This window comes from Suillus subaureus (assembly GCF_016647635.1).
Source record: "Suillus subaureus strain MN1 chromosome Unknown BJ212scaffold_12, whole genome shotgun sequence".
Taxonomy (NCBI): Eukaryota; Fungi; Basidiomycota; class Agaricomycetes; order Boletales; family Suillaceae; genus Suillus; species Suillus subaureus.
The window spans coordinates 27,250-54,847 of NW_024538568.1; the positions used below are offsets into that span (position 1 = coordinate 27,250).

Sequence of the window (27,598 nt, forward strand, 5' to 3'; positions counted from 1 at the left end):
GTCCGTTTGCCAAGACACTTGTTGGAACAAAGTTTGAAGGCTTGATCGTGGTATGTTTGCTCTGGCCCTGCAGATGAATCATGCCGTAACTGATGTTCATATGAAGCTCGCTGCATGATGGATAGCGCCGTATCTACACCGTACACGTGCAGCGTCAACACGGGAAAGGTACAGCACAGTTTTGATGGCGCACCCTGATTGTCGTCACGGGAGACCGCGACGGAAATACTCGTGGGCTGGCACACGACGCATGCGATGATAGTCCGTGGTTCGAACCGGTTCGAAAAACAAAGGAAGCAGGAAATAATATACACAAGGCGTGTCAACATAGGATCACAAAAAACAACAACGACAATTCGATAAGTGAGATAGTCACCGTGTACTCTTCCTCTTCTTTGTTTTTGGTTTGTCACTTTCGTCCACATCCATATCGCTTGATTGTGATCTCTTCCCTGATTTCCCCTTTGCTTGCACATTGTTGTTCCTTTCCGCTTCTTGAGCATCAGCCTCATCCTCAGATGCAAAAGGATCATCTTCTTGGGTTTTCTTCTTGGGAATGGGCTTTTTCTTTGTAGCGATGGAAGGCTGGTCCTTCTTTTCGTCAGGTCTTGCTGTAGAGGCTGAAGCAGTATTCAACTCCGAGAAATAGGCATCTTTGAGGTCCTGCATAGGAGTATGAATAATGTTTGTATGCCCTCGTTGTAGCTATACACTTGCCTTGATCTCGGAACCTGCAAGTAGAGAAGTGTTTTTCCACACCTGATCACATCCTCAATCGTGTATCATCTTTAAGTTGCACGAGACTTACTGTTGATGGAATTCCGCTTGGGTGTTTGCTATCGAGTCCTGAATGCAGACACCGAAATCATCGGCATGTAGTTTCAATAATTCAGCTTGATACTCGCCTGCTCCTGTGTATAGATCCGATTTTACGCCACTGAGATTGACGCCGTGGTTTCTCAAGAGAACTTTCATGACCTGCTCAGAGAGTTAACGCTCGAAAATGAAGAAAATGGCAGTGATACCAACATTTGTGACAGCATCTTTGTCGTAGACATCTGGGATATAGAGACAGATGACGTGTTGACGGTGTGGAGTCTCATTCGCCGGTGATGTTGCTACTTTCGCCAGAAATGCGCAAGTTGAGGCAAGGGCGCCAGAGATAAGCGATGCTTGGAGGATTGAGTGAGAGTTGCACTGATAATGATAGAAGTCTAGCTTACTAGCGATCTTGGACCATATTACGTCTACTTTGTCTGCGGGAGCGAATATCAACCTGTTCGAAATCATTCCCGGTTACTGATGATATTAATCAGGAACGCTAACCATTTTCCACAAACGTAGTTATGCTTAATGGATATATCCTTCAGTTTCTCGGCAGCGTCTGCTTGTACCTATCGAACCTTTGAGTACACAGGTTTCAAGTGCGAAAATGAATCACCTTCTCACGGACATCCTTTTTGCTCTTTGCTCCTGTCTTTTTGCTAGAGCGCATAGGGACAGAATCATCGTTCTGCTATACGGTTGGGGAGAGAGTACCAAATAACACTGGATACCTGCCTTAATCTCTTCTACTCTCTGCGACACTTCCTTCACTAGGGTAGATTGTTAGTGAGCCGGAGTACATTAATGATATGGCATACGCAATGCTGCAGCTTCACTGATAGCAACAGTTGCATCAGATTCAGATGTATCCTGGTTTCGGTTGCTTCCTTCGACCCATATCCACTTCATGGATGCTTGGTTATATACAGTAAGTATGGGATTATAGTAAACAGGCTCACTGGTTTTGTGCCGTCATTCTGGACCATGGACGGTTTATACTGACATAATACATTGATGCGTCAGAAGAGAACAAGAGCCTGATGATTGCTGTGATCCGATACCTTCGTCAGAAAGTCTGGTAAAGCTATACTTGACCCCTTGGACCAGAAGTACGGGTATTCTTGAGGTACTGTATCATCCGACTCTTTACCCATGTTGAACCTGATACACACAAGCTTGAAGGATTAACGCAACAGCGATGTTGGTTGAACCTATGTATAAGTATAAAAGAAAAGTCAGGGACTCAAAGTTTAATGTTAGGAGCGTGTCGACCAACACGGTCACGTGTCACTGCTAAAATAAAATAAAACGACCCGGACCCCGGAAGAGCCTCACGGGGGGCAAAACTCTAGGCGCTTAATGATGACATCAGTGTTGCAGCGTTGCCTCATTCCAGCCGTCACCCTTGCCATTGTAATTAACCACCTCAACCTCGCCTAGCATATATATTAGTCTGTGGGATTATTCCTCGTTCGACCCGATCCACTCGTCAAAATCGAAAGCATTTCCCTCGAGCACTTCAACGTCGTTGACATTGCCCTGAACTTCTTTAGTCCTTTTCAATTCTTCGAAAGTTGCAAATTCTGCGGCAATGTCGTCAGGCGAGATTCTCTATGAACCAGCAAGGAGGTCATATGCATCACTAGGCCCAGTTGAGAGCGGAGGTGCCCATGCGAAGGATGCTTCAATATCTTGTACATTCTCAACAGCAATGCCAACCTCTTCACGAATGTGCATGTGAGCATGTCGACAACGGGTGGACTTCCCAGCCTCCGCAGCTTTTACGAAGGCCATCTGCTTGGCCACCAGCAAATAGTGCGACCTTCACCATGAGTTCAAATGACCTGCCATTGGCTACCTGCATAACAGCAAGTTTCCGACACATTGGGTGGAGAAAGAGAGCAAGCAAGTAAACTTCCGTATTCACGGCGAGAAAGCGGTGGTTGAAGACAGATGTCATGACCTTGCCAGTGGATTCATCATTCGAGCACCTGATGAATTATCAGTGTCGCCGCAATATTTGCGTTTCCAGCAGCAATGATGCGAGCTGTCACTTCCAGGCGCTCGAAATTGTCGTTGATCAGTGATGCAAGGGGGCGCCCTCCAGCGTGCACCAGTGCCACTATCTTACTTTAGGGACATTGTTTTTCATGTTCTCTTGAATTCAAACTATGTTATCAGAGATCTAAATTACATCTCTGCGAGTCTCGCAGATACCCTGGAGTTCTACCAAGTTTTGCCATCCCCCTTTCGCGTGAGTTCTGCCGAGGACCAGGCACAACCAGTTTTGTCGAACCGGTTGGCAAACTCGGTAGTTTTGCCAACAACACTACTTCCGAGTAAAAATGAGACAGTGAGTACTCAATACTTATAGAAAGGAGGAAGGATCGTCAGACTGAGGCTCACTCACCCGTATTGTCACAGGTTGACCCCGTGGTTGCAGAAGGTGAGAGGGCGGCCAGTATGATATGTATATTAATATCAATTCGTTGTCACAGTACTAATACTTATACTAATGCATGAGCATCAGCCTTTTGCTACAACAACTTGGCATTCGGAAAGAAGCAGCGCCGTAGGGTGAGTATCCGCTCAGTTCAATGTTGAACGTCGAACAACTGGTCTCCTTTAGCTCGGCGCTGTGATCTTCTTCAGAATACACGGGTGATGGCCCTTCACTTTCATTTCTCCGTTACTACACACTCACTTTGGTAGTAACTTTGCTGTCTCTTGCTGTTATGATCACTTTGATGAGTTTCCATCTGGAAATGTGACCTTTCTATCCATAACCATGAAAGAGCCTGGTCTCACCATTGCCTTCGGTAGGTGCTTGCATTCCAACCACGAGTAGGTTGGAGAATATTCTTGGCCTTGCTTATTCTTATCCGCTAATGAATCTGGGGCTCCACTCAGTTCTCCCTACATCTCCGGCGTAATGCTCTGCCATCCGCAAGGCGCAATCAATCTACCAAACTAATAGAACCTTCAAATTCCGCCCACACTGGCGACACTATTTTCAGGATATAAAAGCAAGCCATGTTGGATGGTACCTCCCACCTCGACTCGAGCTAAATCTGATATTGACTAAGATACAGGATACATGAAAGATTTTCGGTTTTGGTTTCAGCGCTTCAGGCACTCGTTGAGTAACTCGAAATTTGCTTCACTGATTAAATCTTTAGACCTGTGTTCCGACTGAAGCCTCGTGGGGCATTGGCATGATGTCAACTGAAAGGGCTTACAGTTACATCAGAGTAACTTTTCAGTCTACAAGTCCGTCGACAGACTGCGCAACTGTAATTTAGCACAGTACAAGTTTCGCAAGGATAACCACTGTCCATGCTTCGCTTAAGCAGATATAATTAATTGTCGAGTCCTTGTCTGAAGTTATTGGCCTTTTTTGTTAGCCTACCGCAAAGACTTAAGCATGCAACTTAAATTGCGGAATGAACATAGTTTGGCTAGGGAGAAGTTCACTCGCATCAATTGATGATCACCAGTGACCTGGACGACCGTCGTCAGACTCATTCCTCAATTGGCATATTCGTTTGCTCCTTCATGACAGGCTACGTTCGGTATGTGCATGAGAGAGGGGGGACGCCCCAACACTAGCGAGTAATTTATGCACAAGGTGCAAATGATACAGCAAGATGCAGGGAACAAATATTTATGTCTACATCTGTTCAACCGCGAGTTCTAGTAGGTCTGGCTGATCGACTCGAGTCAGACCCATATTGTTCATCTAAGTAATCGCTCAATCGCTGCGCATCAGGTCGCTCACTCGGGTTCTTTTTCCAACAATATTCAAACGCAGACCATGCACCCTGTCGAACGAGACGGTAGTGTGCCTTGTTGGGTAATTGATTAGCCACCATAGCTGAGACTAATTGGCTATCCGTTTTGTCCACATACGGGTTCTTACCGGAGAGAATCTAAGCATCTCAATCAGAATCCAGCGCCTGGGCTACAATGATTTGCAAACGCACCTCCAGGCCCGTCATCCCTGCTGCCCAGATATCCGATGCCATCGTTGGTGTTGGTGTTGTATCTGGATTTTCAGGTATCATCAACTCTGGCGCCATGTAGCGGAACGTGCCAGCTATGGTCATTGTGCCTGTCGTGAACCCAGAAGTCCCAAGGATTCGAGAGTGTCCAAAGTCGGCTAACACCGCATTGCCTGCGTCGTTGATGAGAATGTTTGTCTACGAAGATAATCGCATCAGCTCCGGTATCGCAAAATATGAAGGAAATGGGTGCCGGACAGGTTTGAGGTCCCCATGAACAATAGCACGACCATGTAAATAAGCCAATCCAGAAATAAATTGGCGAAGCTGTCCAGTCATTCGTAAATGCGGTAAAAAATCAGTAAAGTGAAGTGTACCAAGTCCATCCGCACAACATTTGAATTGTGTCTTAGGTACTGCATGATGGTTCCATTCTCATAGAATGGAGATAACAAACAGGGGACTTGATATCCTCGCGTAACCTCATAACATATACCAATAAATGGGGCCAAGTGAGGATGAATACATCTACTCCATACTCCTGTTTCTCGCAGGAGCCTCTGAAAACATTTGACTGAATAACAAAATTTCACTTGTGAGATAGGAGATTTTACCCGTATTGTTTGTTCTGCAGTTTGACTGTTGAGAAACAACGTCGATCTCATGACCTTCACGGCTACCTGCAGCAAGTATGTGAGATATATCATGAATTAAATACCACCACCGCATCGTACAGTGACTGATCGACCTCCAATTGTGTAGGTGCCTTTCCATACCTCTGAACAGTGTCCATTGGCAATTTGATCTGTCTTGATAACCCTTCCTGTGAGGTCATTCACAGTGATGTTTGCGAAATCGAAGGGCATTGTACAGTAGGGTAGGGGGCGGGAAACGATAAGATGATGGAGACTACAGCAAGCCGCACGGCACCTCAGGCTATATATATAGGCTTCCTGAGGCGCCTTATGTACCTTTGTTATACTCAGTGGGCACTGAGAGAAAAGAAAAACACATAATCGGGAAGGATGGAGATAGGCACTGATGCGGTGCGACGTGTATTTGTATTCGACCGGTCACCATTAGCATTCAACTTGTGCACCAAGGGTAAACATTGACTTTTCACATACGAAGGTTTCGGGCGGCAGTGACAATAGATCTACAAGTCACTAATTGACTAGAACATCACATATTGGGGATTTCGGACCGTTTTTGGTAATAATGATTTTTACGTACTTATCAAGTTATATGCTTCGGGAATCGACAAACAATACAAACGCATCGATTGTCTCTACTTCAAGCGTCTCTGTCTCTCAAAAAGTTCTTTTTGAAACCCCCAGGTCCACTCTCCTGAAATGTCGCCCCAAACGCCACTCGATTTCAACTCAGGTCCCATGGTTTGGATCGACTGCGAAATGACTGGACTCGATCCTAGAAAGGATAGAATCTTGGAAATTGCAGTGAGTGCTTCAAACTGGTCGACTAACAGTAATTGGAATCCATCTTCACGTCCAGGTATTGATCACAAATGGGAACCTGGAGCTTGTCGATGAACAAGGCATCCAGTTCGTTATTAGGACTGACGAGGCAATTTTGAATTCGTGAGCCTTCTATAATGATATAACAAACCTTGTATACTGAGAACGGTCAGTATGGACGAGTGGTGCAGAACGCAACATGGAAAGGCTCGTTGTCAATGCATTACCCAGTGTACTTCACAGTTAGTGAAATAAACATTCAGTCTGGTCTAACGCAAGCCTGCATGACATCGCCTCACACGAGAGAGTATGTTGCAAAAGTTATTTTGGAGTACATCAAGAAATGGGTGCCGCAAAGACGGACTGCGGTTCTAGCTGGAAACTCAGTCCATGCAGACCGATCATTCTTGGTGGAGGAGATGCCTGAAGTTATTGACTGGCTTCATTACCGGTAAGCAGTCTATCCTCCTCACGCATGTACAACTTGATTAGACATCGTGCTAGGATTGTTGGTGAGTCAATCATCTCTGATCATGAAGACAGCGGCCGATGCATGTTTCCTAAGATGTGTCATCAATAAAAGTGAGATATAACCAAATGACGGCAATTGTCAGCTTATTTATGTCCTGCAGGAATTATGTCGTAGATGGTACCCAGACAGTCAAGTTCCGAAGGACGTATTAGCCGGAAAACATAGGTAAGTGCTGGAGACTCGGCATCGTCCTTGGTGCAGTAACTGAACAATGTACAAGAGCTTTGGATGACATCATGGATTCCATTCAAGGTCGGTAGTGATGTTGAATCGTCGATGGACTTGGATAATCTTATTCTCATAGAATTATCATGGTACCGCCAAAATATCTTTGTTTAACTTGTGTCTAGGAAGGCATTTTGATAAGTAAATGTGCGTACGCTTTGTGCACACGTTGTCGAGTCAACGAGAACGTTTGTTTGTGACACTCACATCCCTTGGCAAAGGTTTCAGGCAATCATATGTAAAACTGCATGATTCCTGCACTACGCTGGTGTTGGGTTGGTCTCATCATGTGGCACAGATGAGGTGCATGCAAGGTGCATAACTTGGGCCTCAGGGCCCCATAATTAGTTTTGCGAAAAAAAAGTAATTCGACGTCTTTCGGGGTCTACCACCCATGCATATTACTTTCTGCGCAGGGCACGAGAACGAACGTCGACATATTACTGGCTGTTTAACTGGAAAATTTTATGAAGTAATTACAAGTCGTATAAATCAGGTATCATTGGTTATCGATGGGCATCTGGTTTCTTTTGGTGTTTCTGCTCACGAAAACTGGATGACTTTCCATAGGCAAAATATTTCAGAACAGCGTGCGCATATTCTGAGTCTGACACTTGGAAATAATGACTTTGGTTTGGCCCATCGTACGGAAATAATCAACCGCACGCCAGCTCATCAGGTTTAGTCATTCTCATCAATGGACGATTTTGTATTCCAGTATGAGTTTCTCAATCAGACCTTTCGATGATGACGAAGGGATTCGGGTCCTAGCTGCTGCTACAGTCATTGCTGGGATTGAGGTATCACGACAAGACCGCATTGAATTGACACTCGGCATCCTCATCATTTATGTCTTTGCCTACCCAACTGTTTCCAATCCTCGCATCAACACCTCGTGAGGGAGACATTACATAACATACTTGGCGAAAGGTTGAAAACACACCTTGGTATCACTGCCTGCGTTGCGTGCCCCTCAATTCCCCAACTTCAGGAGGGGATGTTCTAATCAACATTTTTCAAGCCTACGGAAAGTTGCCCACTGTCAGCAGTAGTCGTTCAAATATTCACATGCTAGGACTAGCGCCCACCCGAGATTTGACTTTCTGTATGTATGCGTGCGCCTTTGTAATTTATATTTCGTATCCTACGCCAGCGAGTGCTAGTGCATGTTTTTGTATAAAGGGAATATAAGTTCTAGCTAAGGAAGCACGGGCAGATACCCGGTACGAACAGCGTCCGCACTACTTCGCTGCTACCACGTAGTTCCAGTCGCTTTTGATAGCTCCCGTCTGGATACCCACCAATTCTGTCCAAAGTGGCCTCGAGACGGGACCCATACCGTCCTCACCAGTTGGTATCATGACATCACCTCCGTTGTACCCAATTCTCTCGACAGGGCTGATAACAGCCGCCGTGCCAGTTCCGAATAACTCGACAAGTCGACCCTCCTTCGAGGATTGGATGATCTCGCCCATGTTGATGGGACGCTCCGAGACCTTGATGGTATCAGGAAGACCTTGGAGGCGCTTAACGCCGGAAACATGGTTACGCGCGAGCGCTAACACAGAATCGCGGGTGACACCCGGGAGAATCATTCCGTCAAGAGGAGGCGTAATGAGCTCGCTCACTGCGAGGGCGATGGATTCAATGTGATAGAAACACCACTGAGCTAGATACTTACCACCACCCCTGTCCTTAATAACAACAAACAAGTTCATAGTGCCCGCCTCAGGTGAGCCAGTGTCCGGGGCCTTGTAACCACAAGTTTTGCGCGTAGCCCTGATTAGCTGCATTTTTTTGTGCGACGACACAGGGACCATAGTTCGCGGCAAGTTTATATGCACCGATGCCTGTAGGCCCGAGATTACGTTATTGGGTGGTGGAGCGAGTAGTAATGCAAACCTCCAGGCGCTGCGCGAATATACTCCGTAGTGCCATATAATGGCACAGGCTTGAATCCTTGAGGGTAGTATGGCCCTACAGGGCAGGTGATCACAAAAAGTAGTGCTTCCTTTGGGGGAGCAATAACTAACGTGCTATTCGTGGCAACTGCAGCGTTGTTGTTATTAGTTTTTGTGTCCTCAGGAAGGGTTATGACACTCACTTAACGTGGGTCTGATGTAAAGACTGTGCCCGGGCTCATTAGGTATCCATTTATGGTCAATGGTGATCAACGCCTTTATACATTCAATAAGCGCGTTGCTGTTGAATGTCTATTGCAAGAAGCTTCGAATCACGATCTTTTTAGAAGTGAAGAACAGGGCGTACGGGAAGCACTAGCCGCTGTGCGCTGGTGTTCATACGTTTCATGTTCATTCCAGGCCGGAATAAGGTCACGGTGCCATCCGCATGCCTGTAGGCTTTCATACCCTCAAATAAAGATTGAGCATAATGAAGCATGGTAGAGCCAGGGGACAGATTGATAGTACTGACTAGAATACACGCAGGGGATCATATCAGTAAAAATTATGGTGAAAGCCGAGGACCTCACAAGGCACAATGCTGGGTGTCCCCCAGCCAGTGGCGTCAGTCCAGGGGATTCTCAACATATGGTCTGACTGGGATCACGATGAAGCACAACACACAAATAACACAAGGTGACCCACGAATGTTTGTCCGAAAGTAAGGCTCCTAGAGGGAGGCAGCTCCTTCGGACTCCTCGTTTTGGTGACAGTGAGTCGGGAGGGCTTCGTGAATAGTTGTAATGAAAACGGAACCTTGAAATCACTGTCCATACCTCAATATCAAGCGAAGTGGTAGGTTTTCCCGTCATGGAGTCCCGAGTGATACCCTGGGACATGTACCGGTTCCCAATGGCACCAGCACAGCATGACGAGCAAGTTACAGTCTGCGTACGGGTAAGCCTAACAAACTGGAGTAGTGTCGAACGTGGACTCGAAGGAGGAAATGACATGTCTGGCTGGGCCTAAGGGGTATCACGAGCAGAAGGATATGCTAAGATAAAATGAGAGCACTTTTATACAAACTACAGCGAATTCGAGCTCAAGTGTTTCTCGACCCAATCACGAGGTGTCACGAGTTTGGGGGAAATCTGGGTGAGCGCCATACTATCATGCCTGGAAAAACACGTAAAACTGCGCACAGCATGACGGGGGAGGACTGAATTGCCACCATACTGTTGCCATGATAAAAAGAGCATGATGGGGTAGCACTATCCCTTAGGGTTTAATAACGGATGATTTATGATGACCCACCTCACAATTTTGGAAATATGATGATTTGTTCCAAATAATAATGGTATGTCATCTGCAAAAAGCGTCCAAACAAAATGGTGGTCCATCATAAATGGTAGATAGTACTGAGGCTTGAGCTTTCTGTAATGTAGATCGTTAGTAATAGCCGGACGAAGCTGCAAGCTCACCACGTAATGTTCCATTTCCCCGCTTTAATATCGGTCATTGATAACCGGATAGGCTCACTACATCATACATATTCCGTTTCCCCACTGGCCAGGTCATGAGGGGCTTTTGTTGTTGAGTTCTTCACCGCCGTTTCTTTCTTATTTGTCCTTCGTCTTCAATACAAACCAAAGTCGCACGAGACAGAGCCGAACAACCGAGCTGCCACTTCACCTGCAAGGATCATTCCGAGCTTGGATGGTGCTCAGCACCCACACAGCTATCGGTGATAATAATACCGGCCGTAGGCGCTTGTGTCGAGCGCCTGAGCACAAGAGGATGGCCAGGTGAACAACTATAAGCTCAAGCTTAAAGCGCCTAAACTCGAGCTCTTCGGCACAATCCTGAAGGCCTCTAACTGCCTTGAGTACGACCACTTTCGTCTTGTTCCTCAAGTTCGCGAATGCCAACATTGCCGACATTGTTAAATACAGACCCCAAAGTCTACTTCCTCCAGAGACTGGATTTCGAGTTTTGAAGGGGCTGCCCTCCGAATCTTGAACAAATCTGTCGAGCGACTGTGACTTGTCGTGCGCGGTTTGGAGCTATTCAACGTCCCTTGTATCTTTAAGTATAAATCATCAGTTGGACAACGCCGTTATCGGAATTATAAACACACCGAATCAATCGAGCTCCTCGAGACGAACAACTTTGAACAGAAGCTAAATGTGACGTCTCATGTAAAATAAGGAGGGCGAGAATCTTCTGGAGGTTTTGTATTTTAGTGTGTGCTGTGTCAATTGAGCTGGTCTGAAAGTTTCTTAGCCTTTGGGGCGGCGATGGTCGAGTTCCTTCGAATGTCGTTCATTGACTGTGTCGCTATGTACTATGCTTCAGGCTGTTCGACGAGGTAGTCATCAGACAGTACGGCGGCTTTGAGCTGATGTTGTAGTGCGCTCCATTCTGCATAAGCTTCTTTAGCCGAGCTATAGCACCTGTAACAGTCAACGAGACTCGGCCAGCACAACAAATGGATTGGCCCGGGAATGCTTGCTTAAAGTTCCTCTCATTAGGCGACTTGGGGAGCTAACAAACTCAGTAAGTTACTGTTGCGGTCTTGAATAGAAGTGAGTGCCCTTTGTGGGAACATACCCAGAGACTGCGGCTTCCTGCCAAGAAAGAGCTGTTATAGTAGGTGAGTGAGAGAGCTCGAGGTGGCTCGGGATCAGATCTTCAGAAGCCGTCGATGTTCAACGCGGCCAGCTATCGCCGCATCTTTTTGCCGCTGAGCTACAGAGGGACAATAAATGAGTCTGCGGAATAACTGGAGATCCTAGGATGCAAACCATGGCCCATAAAGTTGCCCAGGCGCCTTCGCGGCGTGACCATCCTGACCCAATCACGTCAGTTTGTGCCATTTGACTCTGACACCAGTTTGAATGACGATTTGAATTCATGACTAAATACGGTTCAGGAGAAAAAAACATCAAGGAATAATATCTGGGTAGCAGCAGATGACCTGATACGAGACAATATATGTATACCAACGAGCATGAAACTAATGATGAGTAAGGACCGACTCGAAGGCGTACGTCGCAAGCGCCGCACGCAGGTGAGCATAGAGGATATAGCAAGATGACGAAAGAGATAGTCCACAGTTTCCGTTATGCCCAAACCTGCGGTGATTCGTCAAATCCTCATAGCCCATAAAAATTGATGAAACATACCCTGAGAGTGCTATCCCAACTACCAGTGCAGAGAGCCATTCCATCCACACTTACACCCAAACAGCTGACTCTGTTTTCATGTCCGGTCAAAACACCTACGCGCTCGCCCCGTAGAGTGTCCCACACATTGCATGTCCAATCATCGTAGCCGCCGAAGAGAATGCGGCCGGAGATGGAGAATGCGACGGAAGTGATACCACAAAGAATATTGTCGTGCGTAAAGCTGTTTAATTCACGATCCGCACGTATATCGAAAAGCCGGCATGAAGCATCGTCCGATCCTGTGGCGAATGCATCGCCATTTGGGAAGAACCTGAACAACAATGAGCACCCTGCATTGCCACATGGAAGCCGTCAGCTTACTGAACAGCGTTGATGTCTGACTCATGGCCTGTGAAAGTCTGGGTTGCCCGGCCACTCCGGATATCCCACAGCTTGGCGGTTGCATCGCAAGCACCAGAGACGAAAACATTCTGATTTGGACCGAGTGACAAGCTAAGTGATATGAGTTAACAATAAAGTGATTGTATAGCAAGAACCATACCTCATGACGTCCCCAGTGTGATCACTGAATTCGACCACTCTCACACCAGCTTCAATATCCCAAAGCATACAAGTCATATCACCGGAACTAGTGACGATTTGTCTGTCGTTGATGAAACGACAGCAACTGAGATAACCGGAGTGAGCGCTCAATTCGCGCCCACCTCTGACACCATTGGCTTCTCTACTGTTGAGGTTATAGATAGAACAGATATTATCAAGACCACCACATGCAACAAAGTTTCCTGATGGTGAATAAGCGCAGGTCATCACCCAACTTGAGCGAAGAGGGATGGCGTGAACTTTGTTGGTCGTGTAGGCGTCCCATACAATAAGCTTTCCATCCTGTGAGGCGGAGACGAGATGTCGACGATCAGCGGCCCAATGCATAGCATAGATTTTTGCAAGATGACCCTTGAGTGAACGCCGAGGTCGCATAACGATTCGAGGTAGAGTATCAACCTCGGCAGCCATGGCGCGTACTGTAGAGCATGTTACCGACCGGTCCAAAAAGAATGAATTGGCAAGAACGACGAAATAACATACAGCTTGTATCAGCCGAGGCCTCTCTACTCGCCCGAATTTTCTCCTTCAAAACTTCCGCCTCGCGACGTGCGGCGGCGATCCGCTCTTGTATGTCGCCTCCTGGTTGAGACATTATTTGTGGAGGAGGGGTGGGGTTTGGGTGAAAGGACAAAACCGTGGGAGGCAAAGTGTTCAAGTGATATGTAAGTTTGTCTCTATTTACACAAAAATGCACTTTGCCAACTTATAAGTTAAAGGTTGGCAATGCTTCAAAAAAAACTTAGTATGTGCTTCTGAACCGTGTTCTATTTGGCGGAAGAAGATGATTGAATTCTAATGCATGGTGCTGTGTGCGTCTTCTAGAGCACTATAGTTGCATACGGAGCGGTTCCATGCAGAACTTTGTGCTATAGCTGAAACACGAACCCGTGGGACTTGATCTATTATGTTCGAACAGGGTAATATTTAATGATTCAATTGATTGATCTTTGTCTAGGACCAGCCAGGACGACAACTCATAGGACATGGATTTCACAAAATCAGCACCGAGTCTGCACACGCTCCCAGAGGAGATATTGTGCTACTTGTTCTCCTTCCTTCGTGCCTCATCGATCTTGAACTGTACATCAGTATGTCATATCGATCTACATCAAAGATCAATTCACTGATCGTACTTGATATCACAGACGTGTCGCTACCTTCACAAAGTCCTTGATAACTCCTCTGCACTGCAGTATACGATTGAACTCGAAGCACAAAAAATGGTGGAGGTTACTGCGCCAGACGCAATGACATCTCCTGCAGAACGCTTAGAGATACTGAGAAACCAAATGTGTTCCTGGCGAGCGTTTAAGCCCACCATCATAGATCAATTTCTGCAGCCAGGTGGCGAGGTATCCGTGTCATTCGGGCATTTGTCTACCTGGGATGATCGTCCCCAGATCGCGCAAATTCGCATGCTGGACTCAGTCCCTTCGAAGTCCCAGTCATATAGGCGCTGGAATGCAGGCAGTTATCCGATGACAAAAGACACTCCTTTCCGAGTCCACAGCGTCTGCATGGACCCATCACAAGATTTATTTGCTTTTGTGGTACTCGAGCCGAACCACATGGCAGAAATCTCTTGCAGGATTTACTTGGAGACTCTGAGCACGAGCGAGCCGCACCCTTTGGCTGCCAGTGAGATCCTGACCTCCTTCAAGCCACACATTTCAGCAAACTGTCACCTTGACCAGACAAGGACAAAGCTCAAAATCTGGGGGGACTGCATAGTACTCTTGAACATCTGCGATGAATATTCTGCATGTCCTGCAAGAATGCAGATTTGGAACTGGCAAGAGAAACAGGACTTCAAGGTACGACTAGTACGTGTTTGTTTGAGCGATTATACTTACCATTTGATTATAGTGTGTCTATCGAGAACAGGAACCATACGGCAAGATGGATGACTGCTGTATCGTGAACCGAGATCACTTGATCGTATCATCTAGAATGACCGGCCGCCAACTACGCAAACTGAGCATCTTTTCATTTTCTGACCTTGGGAGACCTCCAGTCCGCGTTGCGGAGTGTGTCCTACCCTTTCAACCAGAGGCAACATTCCTGCGGCATTCTCCATTTGTAACCATCAGCCCAGATATCTGTCGTTCTATGACCCCTCAGGAAGCACGCTTCTATCCAAACGCTAAAAATCAACTCATTGCTCTCAACGTTGACGGTCCACCCAGCCTCGTCCTTATCATTGACACCGATAAACTCCTCACTGTCTGCCAAAGCGGCATACATACTGAGGGTCAGAGCCCCGTTTTGTCCTGGAAGGAATGGGGCCCAAACTGTTCGCGATGCATTGTAGACCCTGTACCTAACAGCATTTTCGTCCTGCGTTTGGAAGTCGCCGGCGGTAGAGCAGTCCACGCTACCCCAAATGATGTCAGCTGCACATCTTATAGCCTGCGCACGTACGACTTCAATAAGTATCGCATGTCGCGTGCCGCAGCTTCCAAGGACTTTCGTGGCTGCATTATTACAGAACCATCGACAGTCAAACACCAACAACTCGATGAAGACATTGTAACAAGCCTTCCTTACATGGTCGTTGTGGACGAGGAACGCATCGAGACGGCTGCGAGCATGATAGATGTCACTTTCGATGACGAGAACATCTTGATCATCAAGGCTTGTAAGTCTCATCTGTTTGAGTGTGCGACGCTAAGATATCACACAGAGCTCGGAGCAGGATGAAAACGAATTTGTAATCAATGTTGCTAGGCTCTCCTCTATGGCTTTGCGGGGGAAATAGGATGTATGGAATTGTAGAATTTATGTCATTAAAAGGACTGCGAAGCTGCGTCGAACCAATGTTGGACGTCATGTTATTGAGATTGGTTTATTATAGTTTTTGAGTCCTGACCTGCATATTCTGTAGTACACGGTGCTATGCACTGGACAAAATTAAATAAATAATTGCGGGGTGAAAAAGAAAAAGAATCTCTGAATCTCGAAGAGGAAACTTCGTGCTCACCGTGACATCGTCCTCACAAAAATCGATGAAGAAAACCAATTTCCTGCTCGAGTATCTTTTTACATAAGTCTTACACATGATACATCCAAATTCCTAGTTGCGCCATACTAATGCATGGACATACATTACAGCCTCGATGACCGGCCGTCGCATCTACCACCATCATGCCCACAACAAAGGAGACGAACTTGATCCATCACAACATTTTCGTCACTCACCGGCACTGTCTATATCCTGCAACATCGTTCGAAACGCCGGAATCTTACCCCCGATGAAGTGCTTGTCGTACATTGTGCATGTGCCCGACTTTTTTGTGCAAACAATTCTTCGTCCATCCCAATCATCCGCGAAGTTCAACGTTCAACAGTGTAGTATTCCATATTTTTGCAGAGTCTCATAGAATAAACCATCAATGAGAGACCTACTTACTAGGTTGCTGTGTTCGAGGTACCACTTAGTGAGCGATGGTATCACGTACGGTGAGCACGAAGTTTCCTCTTCGAGAGATCATAATTTTTCATCTTCACCCCGCAATTATTTAATTAATTTTTGTCTAGCGCCCCTCATACACCGCGCTCACTAAGTTTACATACTGTACGTACTGTCCAGCATCGGTTCCGCTCCACTGGACAATAAACAATGATGAAAAAAAATAGGCTGGTCGAGGACAGCAAACTATTACTTGGACGGGTCCAGCGCCATACGAACTCGATTACGATAGTGCACACTATAAGGGAAACAGTGCTGTGGTGATATTTTCCCCCCAGGCAACGGCGAGATTTTCCGCTTGTTGATACGAATTCTCTGCTCCAATCTGGGAGTGGGTCAACGGAATCGAATATCGGGCAAAGTGTTTTCCATGCGTCTGTGTCTACCATCAGCCCAACGAGAAGCGAAGTCGGAAAATCAATCAGTTACCGGGTAAGCGGTGCAGATGCTTCTGAGTCTCCGAGGGACTTTCGGCCATAACCTACAGCTAAGCCACTGGGAAAGTATGTCAAATCACGGCAAATGCTCAAGGCACTTAGGCTACGCACTCCCCTATATGCCAGTCGATGTGACTAAGTGGGCAATAGTAGGATCAGTGCTAGTGTAGACCGATCAACATCATTGTGCTTACCAATGCAGGAACCACGGACCGGAGTTATCGGTGACCCACCTAATTACCATTTGTTGGTCTTGATTCCCGATGGATACTACATCCCTGCGCACGGGATTGACGTAGTTGAAAGAGCTGTTGCCAGCGCTCTGAACGACATCAAAGCTGTGCTACAATGTGCAGTGAGTAATTTAGGGTCCGGTCGTATCCAGAATCACTTACACCATGCAAATGAATTGGATGCTAGGAAGAATTGAAGAGATCATGAGATATATACATCATGGGGTCCGAGTGAGCGTGAAACTTACGGGACCTCTGGGTTCACCATTTATCATTGTCAATTCGACGACCTTGTTAGCCTCTAAATCATAAACAGATCCCTCTGGAAGGATATCAGCCGCTTCTTGTGCGCCACTGAGTATTTGGAGCAGCACGGGCACAGATGGAGACTTGAATGCAACGCCGTTGACGTAGAATATTCCATCTATTTTAGTGACATACATCATCAAGTTGATATCTGCATTCCCATATCCCGGAATACCAGGTGCACCGGGATTAATGAGCGCATGCAAGTTGGTCTCGAGAAGCGGCATGATGCTTGTGGTCTGGTTCGTAGTTGGCTCTGCGACGGGTGCACCCCGATATTGCAGGATGGCCATGTTCTGGCCACCGTCGAAAGTCGATCCCGCGGTATTTGGGAGTGCTCGTATCCAGTAATTGTCGACTGGTTGTTTCGCATTGAGAACGACAGAGTATCGCTGTCCAGGAAGTATCTGGATCGAGTCCACGAGAAGGGGTTCCGTCAGCTGACCATCCGCTTCCATGACCGTCAGGTCATGACCATCGACGGAAAAAATAAAATTGAGGCCGCAAGACATTCCTATGACGCGTAGTCGGTATCTTTTGCCGTAATCAACGTTGACCACCGCAAGTTCGGTATCAGTGGGGCCCCCTTGATATCGACCAAGACCGTTGATGAGTGTTGAATTACCGTCGACGGTGACGAAATGATTCAAAACAGGGGCAACCGTATGGTACCTATATTGATTGGTGAGGTGGATGCACGTTGCAAATAATTCTGAGATGTACCAGTCGGCAAAGGTGATCACGGTGGTCTCTGAGAATGATTTAAGTGAGCGTATTTATGACCGTGATATGATCACCGTACCATCGTCAACGTCGTACAGGTAGGATAGAGGGTCTTCGGGATCGTAGATAATCAAAGCCCCGCGCAGGCCATCACTAAACGGTTTTGGGTCACATATTGCAAAAGATAAAAAAAATAACAAACCAATATTGTGTCGAGTAGTGGCTATGATACCAGTAGGTTCCTGTCTGGTTCTGAGCCTCGAAGGAGTACAGAAATGAGTCGTTTTGCGCAATGGGGCATTGAGTAACAGATGCGACTCCATCCGCATAGTTCGTCCCATTCTGATAGATTCCGTGCCAGTGCTAAAGGGTGGGGTAAGCATGACCAAATATGAATACTGAGCTGTCGGACGTGCTCACCACACTGGTGCTTTTGAACATTGAATCGTCAGTGAGTTGGTTCACGATGTTGACCTCAAATTTGTCACCCTTCAATTATCGTCAGGTCCTGATAGCTCGATCAAATGGGCAGAAAAGCACCTTCTTGGCTGCGATGATTGGACCCGGAAATGTTCCTCCAGCAAGAGTTGAACTATAACAATGATTGTCATTACAAAACAAAACAGAAAACAGGACTCACGAGCGCGCAAACCCATCTGGAGCTATGATTTTATTAGCAATTGTTAAGCTGGTTACAGGGCCCAGTGTATGCGAACGAGAGTTGAGTGGATAGGAATGGAAGTGCGAGATGATAGATGCTGCATGCGCCGGGTGCAACAATAGAAGAAGAAAGCTCAGGAAGAACATAACGAATGAAGTATAGTGCAGGTTCAAGTCAGTTTTCAGCAGGGAGATATCCCTGTTATTTATGTAGACCCGCATCTCGACGTTGCATGACAGTGTTCAATTGAAATTAAGACACTCACCCACATAGAGTTCCGTCGAGTTCCGTAGAGTTGACAAACAATCTAGGACCACCATCGGATTCTCCTAGTCGTAGATGTCCTTGAAGCTAGCCTGCTCGAATAACATGTCCGACACTGAAAGCATCCCCTGCCAGTGAGGTCCCTTAACCTGACTGACCTTGCTCATCTGACCAGCTACCCTCATTTCCAGTGTGGGTAAAAACACAGGGAGTTGAGAAAGTCATATTACGAGAGAGCGATCAGCTGGAATCTCGTCGACCGTTTTCAAATGCACGGGTCGTCAACTTCCACCGATTACATTGCTTGATCAGGAGAAGTAGAATGGCCTGTTGTTATCTCACACGTAGCCCGATCATGAAAGTGCGCTATTGAGCACAGCTCAACCCTGTTTGCTGTCATATGCATGTGTGAGGTCAGCTGCTGCATACTGGAAACATAGTACTCGCAAACATGAATTAACCATATGCCATACGGTTTTTGTTCTCCGTCTTTGACCCCCAACTCGCCAGAGGAGGACTTTGTTTTGAATCAGTTAGTGATGTGGGGGCCTAGTTTGGGGGGGGAGGGGGGTGGCGGGTTCAAGAATCAAATAGGTCAATATCCAATCCATTATACTGTAGAGTGATTAGTTGTCATCCAACCCTTGACGAGCGAAAATACTTGCTGTCATTCTCGCTGACGTGTCAGGGGGTTGTGCGCTACGTCTTCACGCCAGACTCTTTGCGATGTGGTTCGTCATCAAAAAAAACCTAGATGATCTATAACTTCAAGACTCATCAGCACCCACAGAGATGTGCCTCCCTCGCTGAACAAACTGTAAGATCAAACAATAGCACAGATGGCTTGAATTCAATAAAGCACGAAAACCAACTGTTGACTCCCTAAAGTAAAATAGTGCTGGCGGCCAAACAAACGGCCTTTCATGCATTCCGGAATTCATCCACTCAAGGTCATTGCTGTGATGATCCTCTAAATTGTAGGGCATGCAGGCGAAGTAGAGCGCATATTCTTTGATTTTGGCTCAACACAATCTACATGACGGTGTGATCTCTCAGTCGACACGTTCGAAACACTCGGAAAAAATCATGCAAACCTTCGACGCCATAGCGCCATGGAAGCTGCAGAGGCCGACATGCTCACATGCACACTTGTGAAGAGGTTGGCATTGTTGTCGAGATTGCACAGGATCTTGAAGCATCCTTCATGTGGGCACCTCAGATCTCGACCGAGCCTCGTGATGCAGACGACTATTATGCAGGTCCAGAGATTATCTTGCTCGCGTGACGTTGCCGCTGAATTTGCGGCTCTCGAAGAGTTGAAAAGGACTGAAAAAGTTCAGAGCATTGTCGAAGTTGAAGTGCTCGAGGGAAATGCTTTTGATTTTGACGAGTTGGATTGGGTCGAGTAATACCCAAGACCGGTCACCCCCATATCACATAATCCGGACCTTATATCCCTGTACTGCCAGTAATTTGATTCCCCAGCGAGCTGCGCTTGTTGTGCCTTCGGCACAAGCCAAAGGAACGAGCGCTTCTAGTCACACAACCAATAACCTTGTGACACCCGTGACCCGATGTGACCAGTGCCAAAATCCTCATTGAATGTTTCGCAAAGTACCTCGTGCGGGTACAACATACAATGAAACAACAGTAACATATGGATTCCGGAAATGATGCATCGGTGCGAAATATGTTATAACTTTGTTAAACTAAGTGGGGTCTGTTCAGACATATGTTGTATAGGATGCATTTCTAAAGTCTACTTGTGAGCATTGCAGGTTTCTTCGACAGCACTTGAGGCTGAATGATCTGGCTTCAACAGTGATCGGTCTTTTCTTCCCTTATACGAGCCACATTCTATAATTCAAGCAGCTGGTCCTTCTAACTTGCGATGATCTTGTTCAGCCTGCTGCTAGCGATTACAGGGTAGTCGAGCTGCCGAATCTTGTCTTCAGCTCAGGGACGATATCTTCCCCAACGCCACCTAGTACAAAAGCTTTCAAGTTTCCCAATGCTTGCAGTTCTCTTGTCCTCCATGACTCTGCTGACTCTCCCCCAACATGGGGCAGAAGTGCACATCGTGGGAAGGTCAATAAGCGCGGATCTACGCGCGGTTCATCGGGGTATACATCTAAGCCAACTGATGAAAGCTGGAAGTTGTGAGAAAAGATAACAAGACGATAGAAAAAGCGTTACATGACCGTCCTCCAGTGCTCGTATCATCGCCTCTTGGTCCATTATTCGTCCTCGTGACGTATTGAGAAGAATACTACCCCGTTGCAGGGTCCTGATCTCCTTCTCTCCAATCATACCAGCTGTGGACTGGTTAAGAGGGACATGTAGGCTCAGTATGTCAACCTGCTTGCACAGCTCCTCCACGCTTGAGACATATTCGCACCACTCTGGTGCGGATTCTGCCTTCCTTCGTGAGAAGTATATGATGCGCATTGGAAAGGCGTGTGCAAGGTGAGCGAATCTCAGACCGATGCCACCTAAGCCCAAGATACCAAGCGTGCGCCCAGTAACGTCACGACTTTGTGCCGCATTATAGGGTATCTTCCATGTACCAGAGCGAAGGGATCGTTCTGCCATCGAGAAATGTCGTAGGCACGATAGCATAAGGTATAAAGTGGCAGTGGCAGTGGCATCCTCGTTCGCTCGTGGAGTGTTCGACACCATTATTCCTGGGGCAAAAACACACGTTAGCAACAGTTGATTCTGACTGAGAGCGGACATCACCTCGTTCTTTGCAGGCTTGCACATCGATTTCATCGTAACCACCGCCACTCTGAGCGATCCAGCGGACCATGCTCGTATCAGCTAGAGCGTGTATTAATGGTGCGTCAAATTTTCCTATGACTTCAGAAGATGTGTTGCGCCTGTACAAGGCGATAGTCCCTTCATACGGCCCATCGGGCCCGAATGAGGAGAGGAAATGAGAACGAGAGTCAGAAGCCAGATGCTGAAGAGGAAAAGAGACGATGATACATAAAGCTAGAGGTGCCTTGAAAGGGAAACCTACTTACTACAACTTCAGCGATCCCATGAAATATCTCCTTGACCTCGTCCTGGACATACTCAATCTCACCTGAAACACATCAGAGTCCAAATCATCACCGGATAAACCTAGAAACCGACCGCACAGTAACACGCGGGGGAGCATTTCAGTGTATGCTGTTTATCGCAAGCCTTGTAGCGGAGGACAACATTCAGGAAGCTGTTATCTTTCGTCAATCTAGCACGTGTTGAGGACATGGGACTAAAATAGCTAATCAACATACCACGAGGTCGCTCACATCCTACTCGCATTATAAAAAGCTTGAAGGTAAATAAATTTGGGCACATCCATCACATTCATATCAGACTATCGCTTTTAACGCCATTTTCGTCAGTAAGGTTTCAACCTCGTTTGGTACAAGCAGAAGGCCGCCCAGTTACTAACATGCCTACTAAAATCTACCCTCTATCATCTGTTGAAGCAACGTCAGACACATGCATCGAAGGTATGCGAACACCAGCATGAAACTTGCCAGAGCAGCAATTTTCGACACGCCTCTGATTTTCTTGCATTCCTCTTGAACGTTGTATCCATGGCTAGTGTTAAGCGTCCCAGAATCGTAGTGGCGCTTCAAGTACCTAATAAACAAAAGATGACCGGGTGCTTAGATATCATCGTCCGAGAGTGATTGAGATGAGCCTGAGAACGAACCGGAGACAAACTTCTTCCTTGAAGTCCTGGTATATCTTACGGTTACTCTTACGCTGATACAAGTCCCAATATCAAGAGTTGTTGACTACGAGAGAAGAATAGATACCTCAAGTTTTCGCGCTTCCTCCTCGTATGGGTGACTCTGGTGTACGAGGAAGTGATCTGCAAGGACATAAAACGACATGCCGGAGAGGTACATCTCGTAGAGACAAGCGGCCTTATTCCCTCCATATCCAACAAAGCGTTCATCGCACCTGGAAAGATTACATTAGACAAAGCAAGACATATTTTTGACTCGAATTTGGTTGGCACCATGGTGGCCCTTCCTTCCTGAAGATCACGTAAGGCTCGTATGCGGGGTGGTACTGCGTGACCTTATAAACTTCACCAGGGGCGGCGGAATAGAATCGCGGATAATCGGTGCTGTTGTGACCAGGAGCCCAAGTGCGATGGAACATATCGATCTTTTTCGCTTTGACCAGCGAAAGCAATGCCTAGAATAGTGCCATTCAGTGACTTCCTGGGATATATTGCTCGTCATCTAGACCTGCTTATCGCGAGGAAAATATTTCTGGTCCAGGCCATCTTGCTGTTTGATATATTCGAACGCAGGCACCACAAGAGCAGCATGTCCCTCCTTGAGAATTCGGCCAATTTTAGCATCTAGACTAGCCCTGATGGCAGAACGGAAGTTGGTGCAAATGGCAAAGTCGACGTCAAGCATCATGATAAATTCGGTACGGGCAAAGAGACGCGCAGCATTCCGCCAAGTATTCAATTGACGGTCAAAGGGCGTGAGAACGAGGTGTATGTCGACGTAGGTTGACATCGTGGGCGTTGACGCATATAGGTCATGCAAAGCATCCAGAAGGGCGTGTATTGCACTAGGTTTGACATGGACAGTTGCAGAAATCGGACCTTCGACAGAAGGAAAAAAAATGAGAAAAGATTGAAACACAAACAATTTCAAGACCGGAGCAGACCTTGGTAGTGTGTCACAAGCTCGGAAAAGACCTTGAATCGATTAAATGTGACGAGAGTAGTAACGGTAATATCGTTCTGTTCGAATGTCCCTGAAGCCCTGTAGTAGTAGGGAACCACTTTGAGAGGGTGCAGAGACTGCGAGAATGCTTTGGACAGGAAAAGATCTTCGCTCATTGGAATCCCGTCTGGTGTCCTGGCAGTTGTATGTTCGGCTAACGAGGATGCAGGCCAAAGTATCATTTCCTGAGAAGTTTTGCCAGTGACCTCGGCATATTGATAAACTTGGATAACAGCTGTATCGTAGGAGGCCATGTACGACCTCGCAAATGTCCGTAGTGGAGACAGGATGTGATTTGCTGTATATAGGACCGCGATCGCAACATACAAAGAAGTTGCCAGACGAATAAACTTGAGGCCACGGCTGAAATCTGACATGTGCCAAGCAGTAGAATATAATTGTTGCTAGTCTCCGAGTCCCTTGCGTGCAGATTGCGCGATATTGCAATGAGAGTCGACGGTAGGTTTGTTGACCGCCTACCAGCGTGTTTGTACAACGTTAACAGTTAACGTTAACGTCAACGCTCATATCAACATGTCAGTCTCGACTCACTTCAGGTCACTTGCTTCCTTGTTACTCAAACCTCCGTGAGCCACGATAGAGTCATCTTGTTGACATTACGACTCATATGCTCCGTCATGCCCTGCGTTATAGCGCAACTATTGAGGTCCTCCCTAGGCGATGCCTCCATCTGGATCCCAGACGTGGCAGAACGATCTCATTCCCCTTTTCTATTCATGGAGAATAATCTCGGTGTACCTGAGAAGAACTTCGTCGGTCATACCTCTTCGCCGTGCCTATCTTCTCTGCTGCACGTAGGGCCTCCGGACTTCATACACTCGAGAATCCATCCAACCACACCACGTCTTCGGTGATTCAAGACTTGATCGATTCTTCTGCTGTCCTCATTTTGATGAATCCGGCTCACCAAACTGCGCTCAATGCTAGAAAGAAACTTATTGTGCGGAACCTCATCAATGTGGGGCAAGAACTCAAGTTCACAGCCGCTCTACTTTCGAGCAAGCACTGTTGCAAACAGGGCGAGCTATGGTATCACAGGCGATGGCTTCTCAACGCATATACCCAATCCAAACTTTCCTCAAGGGTTGCTTGCTGATATAGTTCCTGATTCACCAAATTTCTACCTTCCCCCAAACGATCTTTCTGTGGAAATTAATCTCGTCACTAGAGCTTGCGAGTTCTATCCCCGCAACTATTTTGGCTGGACCCATCGTACTATATGCATTCGGTCTGCACTCGTACCCGGGGTGCATTCTACCACCTCAGATGTGTTCACTGAAAATTTTCCGAAAGAGATCATCAGCATCATGCAGTGGATTGAGTCTCACATCTCCGACTATAGTGCTGTTCATCACCTTAAAACTCTCGTACGTCTCACTGAAGATGCGGAAAGCGCATTCCTGCCAGACAATCTACTTCCCATAATTGGACACGCTCTCGCGCTTGTACGTGCATTTCCGGAACATGAAACACTTTGGCAGTATCTCCGCGTATTTTGGGATGAGAGGGATGTCACTTCAGCGTTTGTTGCGTCATTTGTGCTCCCCTTACAAAGTACCGGGACGGCCGAGCAGGAGAACAAGTCTCGTAGTGTGCAACATGCCTGCCACGTCCTCGAGTGGAGGAATCAGAGGTCGAATTGACGCAACTACTTGTATTGGTACTGCGCAGTACGTACTGTATATGCTGCCAACATCAGCTCATGAGAGCGAGCGCTGTTGACGCTCCGGGCCCGAGCTCAAATCAATCGCGGTTGTCTCGACGATCATGCGATTGTATTCACCATTAATTAATACCATCACACATCATCACGATAGGTTGTTATTATTCTTCGGAATTCATTAATTCCATTGCAACAAGGTTGTCTTATAATCTTCTTCCCTTCATGTGATAGACTTCTGTTGCTGACTTAATACATGCATGGCCAGTCAATATGCATGGTATGATGCTGCTGGTGACTGGTGACACTCCAGACTCTGTTATGCTTGGCGTTCATGAGAATGACTAGATAGAAACAAATGATCTAAAGCGTGAACCTATTCATGAGTTGTGTGAGTTAAGCAGAATATTGCAGGCCCTGGTCTGCATAGGTCAAGTTAAGGAATACAAACATAAGAGATAGAATATATAAAGGGATTAAAGCGGAGCTTTAATAAATGAATCGGAGATGAAAAGTAAATAGCAAATCAGAAAAGAAGAGGAATCATACGATATAATGTTATGGAATGTCTGAGAATGATTAGTAATTGTGAATAAGTGAAGATGTGAAAAAGAAAAGAGAGACTGTAACATTACCCCCGTTTTAAGGGTAGTAGGCACCAACTACTATCAAAGAAGACGATGCGATCGTTTATAGTCAGAAAGAAGTTTGGAAGCGTTACCTAGTTTGGCTTCCTTCATCCATTCATTCTCAGAACTCAGGAATCCCTTCCACTTTACATAATATTGTCTTCTAGATGAAGATCCATGGTGTCCAACAACTGCTTCAACTTCGTGTTCTTCTTCGCCATCGATGAGTTCGGGAGGTGGAGAAATAAAGTTAGGGCCATGGGTATCGTTCTCTTTATAAGGAGAAAGGAGTGCGGCATGGAATACAGGGTGAATGTGCCATTGTGCAGGTAGCACGAGTCGATAAGTTATAGGGGATAATATGTTGGTGATAATGAATGGTCCTTCGCATTTAGGAGCGAGTTTTCGGTTAGGGTATCCGAGATAAAGGTTTTTGGCTTCTAGCCATACTTTATTGCCTTTAGAGAATGGTACGAATTTGGATGTAGTTCATTAACGCATAGTGTTTCGTGCAAGTTCGTGGGTGGCTAGTGCTTCATCACGTGCTTTGTTAAGGATAGTAAGACATTGTTCAATATTAGGGATGTCGGATTTCGGATGGGTATCAGGGAGGTGATGTGGGTGATAACCCATCATGAGGTAGAAAGGAGAGGTACCATGTGCAGAATGATGGCACGAATTGTGAATGAATTTGGCTAGTGGCAACATGGGTGCCCAACTGGTTTGGTCGTTGGTACAGAAGATCCGGAGGTAGACTTCAAGTTCTTGATTTACTTGTTCGGTCTCTCCATCACTCTGAGGATGGAAGGCAGTGGAAAGGGAGTTCTTGTATCTGAGGAGTTTTCTGAGTTTGACCTGGAATCGGGAAGTGAACTGAGGTCCACGGTCAGAGATAATTTTATCATAAAGTCCGTATCTAGAAAAGATCTTAGAAAAGAAAATGTTCGCGATGCCTTCAGCGTCTATAGTCTTGAGACAAGGAGTGAAAACCACCCCCTTCGAAAGTCTGTGGTCGACCACGACCATGATGCTATTGAATCTGTCTGAAAGGGGAAGGTTGGTAATGAGATCCACTGAGCAATGAGCAAAGGGTTGGTTGGAAATAGGAGCGGGAATGGGGAAGAGTGGAGGAGTGGACAGGTGCATGTTTACTTTATTCTGTTGGCAGATGCAGCAGCCGTCCACAAAATTCTTGATGAAGGTGGCTAGTCCTGGCCACCAGTAGTCGCGGGATAGGAGTTCCTGGGTTTTAAAATGTCCAGGGTGCCCAGCGGTGGGGGAATCATGATGAAGGGAAGTGAGTTCTCATCGGAGATCTCCGGGGGGTACGTAAGTAAGTCCTTTAAATGAAAGAATTCCATTGCTCAATTTCCAATTGGAAAGAGCCAAGTGGAGTGGGGGAGGGATCAAAGGGTCTGTAAGCACTTGAAGTGCTGTGTGTACTACTGGGTCGATGGAAGATGAAATACGTAGTCTGTCCATAAAAGAGGTGTCAATGACGTTAATGAAGAGGGAGTCGGGAAGTAATTGAATACTAATATTGTCCTTTTCGACACTATTGTCTGGAAGGTGATCCATTCTATGGGAAAGAAGGTCGGGGATGATGAGTTCTTTTCCTGGTACATGTTGGATTTGTAGTTTGAATTGTGAAAGGAAGGTCTGCCACCGAGCTTGGCAGCGGTTGAGGTCTT

The 27,598-nt window shown here is 46.5% G+C and overlaps 11 protein-coding genes across 11 annotated transcripts; 3 read left to right on the forward strand and 8 right to left on the reverse strand.

The window, feature by feature from the left end:
* Positions 1 to 160: 160 nt before the first annotated feature.
* Positions 161 to 2,087, reverse strand: BJ212DRAFT_114386 (uncharacterized protein). Its single transcript, XM_041329021.1, has 12 exons — positions 1,887 to 2,087; positions 1,785 to 1,823; positions 1,644 to 1,728; positions 1,561 to 1,595; positions 1,442 to 1,513; positions 1,327 to 1,394; positions 1,224 to 1,276; positions 1,030 to 1,172; positions 906 to 978; positions 809 to 846; positions 718 to 759; positions 161 to 484 (listed from the first exon to the last, which is right to left on the reverse strand). Exons 1-12 carry the CDS (start codon positions 1,977 to 1,979, stop codon positions 410 to 412), a joined length of 816 nt encoding a protein of 271 aa, XP_041193987.1. The 5' UTR covers positions 1,980 to 2,087; the 3' UTR covers positions 161 to 409.
* A 444-nt stretch (positions 2,088 to 2,531) lies between these two features.
* BJ212DRAFT_1347653 (uncharacterized protein) lies at positions 2,532 to 2,877 on the reverse strand. The gene has a single exon (XM_041335376.1). It carries the CDS (start codon positions 2,783 to 2,785, stop codon positions 2,549 to 2,551), a length of 237 nt encoding a protein of 78 aa, XP_041193988.1. The 5' UTR covers positions 2,786 to 2,877; the 3' UTR covers positions 2,532 to 2,548.
* Positions 2,878 to 4,341: 1,464 nt separating this feature from the next.
* Positions 4,342 to 6,056, reverse strand: BJ212DRAFT_1347655 (kinase-like domain-containing protein). The gene is made up of 6 exons (XM_041335377.1): positions 5,561 to 6,056; positions 5,441 to 5,506; positions 5,204 to 5,386; positions 5,085 to 5,153; positions 4,809 to 5,024; positions 4,342 to 4,754 (listed from the first exon to the last, which is right to left on the reverse strand). Exons 1-6 carry the CDS (start codon positions 5,690 to 5,692, stop codon positions 4,506 to 4,508), a joined length of 915 nt encoding a protein of 304 aa, XP_041193989.1. The 5' UTR covers positions 5,693 to 6,056; the 3' UTR covers positions 4,342 to 4,505.
* Positions 6,057 to 7,642, forward strand: BJ212DRAFT_1347665 (ribonuclease H-like domain-containing protein). Its single transcript, XM_041335378.1, has 10 exons — positions 6,057 to 6,283; positions 6,339 to 6,424; positions 6,475 to 6,508; positions 6,565 to 6,752; positions 6,806 to 6,813; positions 6,867 to 6,883; positions 6,934 to 6,998; positions 7,054 to 7,085; positions 7,138 to 7,205; positions 7,280 to 7,642. The coding sequence occupies exons 1-9, from the start codon at positions 6,179 to 6,181 to the stop codon at positions 7,170 to 7,172; spliced, it is 570 nt and encodes a 189-aa protein (XP_041193990.1). The 5' UTR covers positions 6,057 to 6,178; the 3' UTR covers positions 7,173 to 7,205; positions 7,280 to 7,642.
* A 657-nt stretch (positions 7,643 to 8,299) lies between these two features.
* BJ212DRAFT_1446486 (aminotransferase) lies at positions 8,300 to 9,972 on the reverse strand (the record flags this gene model as incomplete). The annotated part of the gene is made up of 8 exons (XM_041338254.1): positions 8,300 to 8,681; positions 8,818 to 8,908; positions 8,961 to 9,107; positions 9,163 to 9,271; positions 9,327 to 9,490; positions 9,550 to 9,616; positions 9,665 to 9,785; positions 9,863 to 9,972. 8 exons carry the CDS (start codon positions 9,970 to 9,972, stop codon positions 8,300 to 8,302), a joined length of 1,191 nt encoding a protein of 396 aa, XP_041193991.1.
* Positions 9,973 to 11,851: 1,879 nt separating this feature from the next.
* Positions 11,852 to 13,423, reverse strand: BJ212DRAFT_1347688 (WD40-repeat-containing domain protein). Its single transcript, XM_041335379.1, has 5 exons — positions 13,234 to 13,423; positions 12,689 to 13,169; positions 12,508 to 12,639; positions 12,145 to 12,457; positions 11,852 to 12,093 (listed from the first exon to the last, which is right to left on the reverse strand). Exons 1-5 carry the CDS (start codon positions 13,343 to 13,345, stop codon positions 12,082 to 12,084), a joined length of 1,050 nt encoding a protein of 349 aa, XP_041193992.1. The 5' UTR covers positions 13,346 to 13,423; the 3' UTR covers positions 11,852 to 12,081.
* On the forward strand, positions 13,424 to 15,696 carry BJ212DRAFT_1347689 (uncharacterized protein). The gene is made up of 4 exons (XM_041335380.1): positions 13,424 to 13,841; positions 13,899 to 14,567; positions 14,620 to 15,387; positions 15,437 to 15,696. The coding sequence occupies exons 1-4, from the start codon at positions 13,737 to 13,739 to the stop codon at positions 15,509 to 15,511; spliced, it is 1,617 nt and encodes a 538-aa protein (XP_041193993.1). The 5' UTR covers positions 13,424 to 13,736; the 3' UTR covers positions 15,512 to 15,696.
* Positions 15,697 to 16,259: 563 nt separating this feature from the next.
* On the reverse strand, positions 16,260 to 20,268 carry BJ212DRAFT_1347694 (laccase). The gene is made up of 11 exons (XM_041335381.1): positions 19,948 to 20,268; positions 18,844 to 18,889; positions 18,462 to 18,513; positions 18,342 to 18,410; positions 18,124 to 18,284; positions 17,982 to 18,074; positions 17,141 to 17,870; positions 17,055 to 17,075; positions 16,854 to 17,002; positions 16,767 to 16,794; positions 16,260 to 16,703 (listed from the first exon to the last, which is right to left on the reverse strand). The coding sequence occupies exons 1-11, from the start codon at positions 19,958 to 19,960 to the stop codon at positions 16,644 to 16,646; spliced, it is 1,422 nt and encodes a 473-aa protein (XP_041193994.1). The 5' UTR covers positions 19,961 to 20,268; the 3' UTR covers positions 16,260 to 16,643.
* A 158-nt stretch (positions 20,269 to 20,426) lies between these two features.
* BJ212DRAFT_1347731 (D-isomer specific 2-hydroxyacid dehydrogenase) lies at positions 20,427 to 22,123 on the reverse strand. The gene is made up of 5 exons (XM_041335382.1): positions 21,985 to 22,123; positions 21,873 to 21,934; positions 21,586 to 21,808; positions 21,043 to 21,530; positions 20,427 to 20,996 (listed from the first exon to the last, which is right to left on the reverse strand). Exons 1-5 carry the CDS (start codon positions 22,007 to 22,009, stop codon positions 20,766 to 20,768), a joined length of 1,029 nt encoding a protein of 342 aa, XP_041193995.1. The 5' UTR covers positions 22,010 to 22,123; the 3' UTR covers positions 20,427 to 20,765.
* A 51-nt stretch (positions 22,124 to 22,174) lies between these two features.
* On the reverse strand, positions 22,175 to 24,095 carry BJ212DRAFT_1347747 (glycosyl-transferase for dystroglycan-domain-containing protein). Its single transcript, XM_041335383.1, has 7 exons — positions 23,539 to 24,095; positions 23,103 to 23,473; positions 22,868 to 23,049; positions 22,662 to 22,809; positions 22,556 to 22,608; positions 22,377 to 22,482; positions 22,175 to 22,316 (listed from the first exon to the last, which is right to left on the reverse strand). The coding sequence occupies exons 1-7, from the start codon at positions 23,972 to 23,974 to the stop codon at positions 22,296 to 22,298; spliced, it is 1,317 nt and encodes a 438-aa protein (XP_041193996.1). The 5' UTR covers positions 23,975 to 24,095; the 3' UTR covers positions 22,175 to 22,295.
* A 140-nt stretch (positions 24,096 to 24,235) lies between these two features.
* On the forward strand, positions 24,236 to 25,261 carry BJ212DRAFT_1298818 (uncharacterized protein; the record flags this gene model as incomplete). Its single annotated transcript, XM_041332753.1, has 4 exons — positions 24,236 to 24,390; positions 24,417 to 24,593; positions 24,637 to 25,063; positions 25,100 to 25,261. 4 exons carry the CDS (start codon positions 24,236 to 24,238, stop codon positions 25,259 to 25,261), a joined length of 921 nt encoding a protein of 306 aa, XP_041193997.1.
* Positions 25,262 to 27,598: the final 2,337 nt, after the last annotated feature.

Coding starts and splice junctions, on each gene's coding strand:
- BJ212DRAFT_1347694 (XM_041335381.1), bottom strand. Junction 16,795..16,853: donor GGTCCGTGGTTCCTGCATTG/GTAAGCACAATG, acceptor TTGCCCACTTAG/TCACATCGACTGGCATATAG. Junction 16,704..16,766: donor ACTGGCATATAGGGGAGTGC/GTAGCCTAAGTG, acceptor GCTTAGCTGTAG/GTTATGGCCGAAAGTCCCTC.
- BJ212DRAFT_1347731 (XM_041335382.1), bottom strand. CDS start 22,009: ATGCTCCCCCGCGTGTTACTGTGCG. Junction 21,935..21,984: donor CCCCCGCGTGTTACTGTGCG/GTCGGTTTCTAG, acceptor GATGTGTTTCAG/GTGAGATTGAGTATGTCCAG. Junction 21,531..21,585: donor GCAAGCCTGCAAAGAACGAG/GTGATGTCCGCT, acceptor TTTTTGCCCCAG/GAATAATGGTGTCGAACACT.
- BJ212DRAFT_1347688 (XM_041335379.1), bottom strand. CDS start 13,345: ATGTCTCAACCAGGAGGCGACATACAAGAGCGGATCGCCGCCGCACGT. Junction 13,170..13,233: donor GGCCTCGGCTGATACAAGCT/GTATGTTATTTC, acceptor CATGCTCTACAG/TACGCGCCATGGCTGCCGAG. Junction 12,640..12,688: donor CACACTGGGGACGTCATGAG/GTATGGTTCTTG, acceptor CATATCACTTAG/CTTGTCACTCGGTCCAAATC.
- BJ212DRAFT_1347655 (XM_041335377.1), bottom strand. CDS start 5,692: ATGCCCTTCGATTTCGCAAACATCACTGTGAATGACCTCACAGGAAGG. Junction 5,025..5,084: donor TTCATGGGGACCTCAAACCT/GTCCGGCACCCA, acceptor TTATCTTCGTAG/ACAAACATTCTCATCAACGA. Junction 4,755..4,808: donor CAGGGATGACGGGCCTGGAG/GTGCGTTTGCAA, acceptor TGAGATGCTTAG/ATTCTCTCCGGTAAGAACCC.
- BJ212DRAFT_1347665 (XM_041335378.1), top strand. CDS start 6,179: ATGTCGCCCCAAACGCCACTCGATTTCAACTCAGGTCCCATGGTTTGG. Junction 6,284..6,338: donor ATAGAATCTTGGAAATTGCA/GTGAGTGCTTCA, acceptor CTTCACGTCCAG/GTATTGATCACAAATGGGAA. Junction 6,509..6,564: donor GCAGAACGCAACATGGAAAG/GCTCGTTGTCAA, acceptor ATAAACATTCAG/TCTGGTCTAACGCAAGCCTG.
- BJ212DRAFT_1347747 (XM_041335383.1), bottom strand. CDS start 23,974: ATGTCAGATTTCAGCCGTGGCCTCAAGTTTATTCGTCTGGCAACTTCT. Junction 22,483..22,555: donor AAGGAAGAAGTTTGTCTCCG/GTTCGTTCTCAG, acceptor TTTGTTTATTAG/GTACTTGAAGCGCCACTACG. Junction 22,317..22,376: donor TGTCGAAAATTGCTGCTCTG/GCAAGTTTCATG, acceptor TTGCTTCAACAG/ATGATAGAGGGTAGATTTTA.
- BJ212DRAFT_1347653 (XM_041335376.1), bottom strand. CDS start 2,785: ATGACATCTGTCTTCAACCACCGCTTTCTCGCCGTGAATACGGAAGTT.
- BJ212DRAFT_1347689 (XM_041335380.1), top strand. CDS start 13,737: ATGGATTTCACAAAATCAGCACCGAGTCTGCACACGCTCCCAGAGGAG. Junction 14,568..14,619: donor AAGAGAAACAGGACTTCAAG/GTACGACTAGTA, acceptor ATTTGATTATAG/TGTGTCTATCGAGAACAGGA. Junction 15,388..15,436: donor AGAACATCTTGATCATCAAG/GCTTGTAAGTCT, acceptor GATATCACACAG/AGCTCGGAGCAGGATGAAAA.
- BJ212DRAFT_114386 (XM_041329021.1), bottom strand. CDS start 1,979: ATGGGTAAAGAGTCGGATGATACAGTACCTCAAGAATACCCGTACTTC. Junction 847..905: donor GGATCTATACACAGGAGCAG/GCGAGTATCAAG, acceptor GTCTGCATTCAG/GACTCGATAGCAAACACCCA. Junction 760..808: donor CAAGCGGAATTCCATCAACA/GTAAGTCTCGTG, acceptor GGATGTGATCAG/GTGTGGAAAAACACTTCTCT.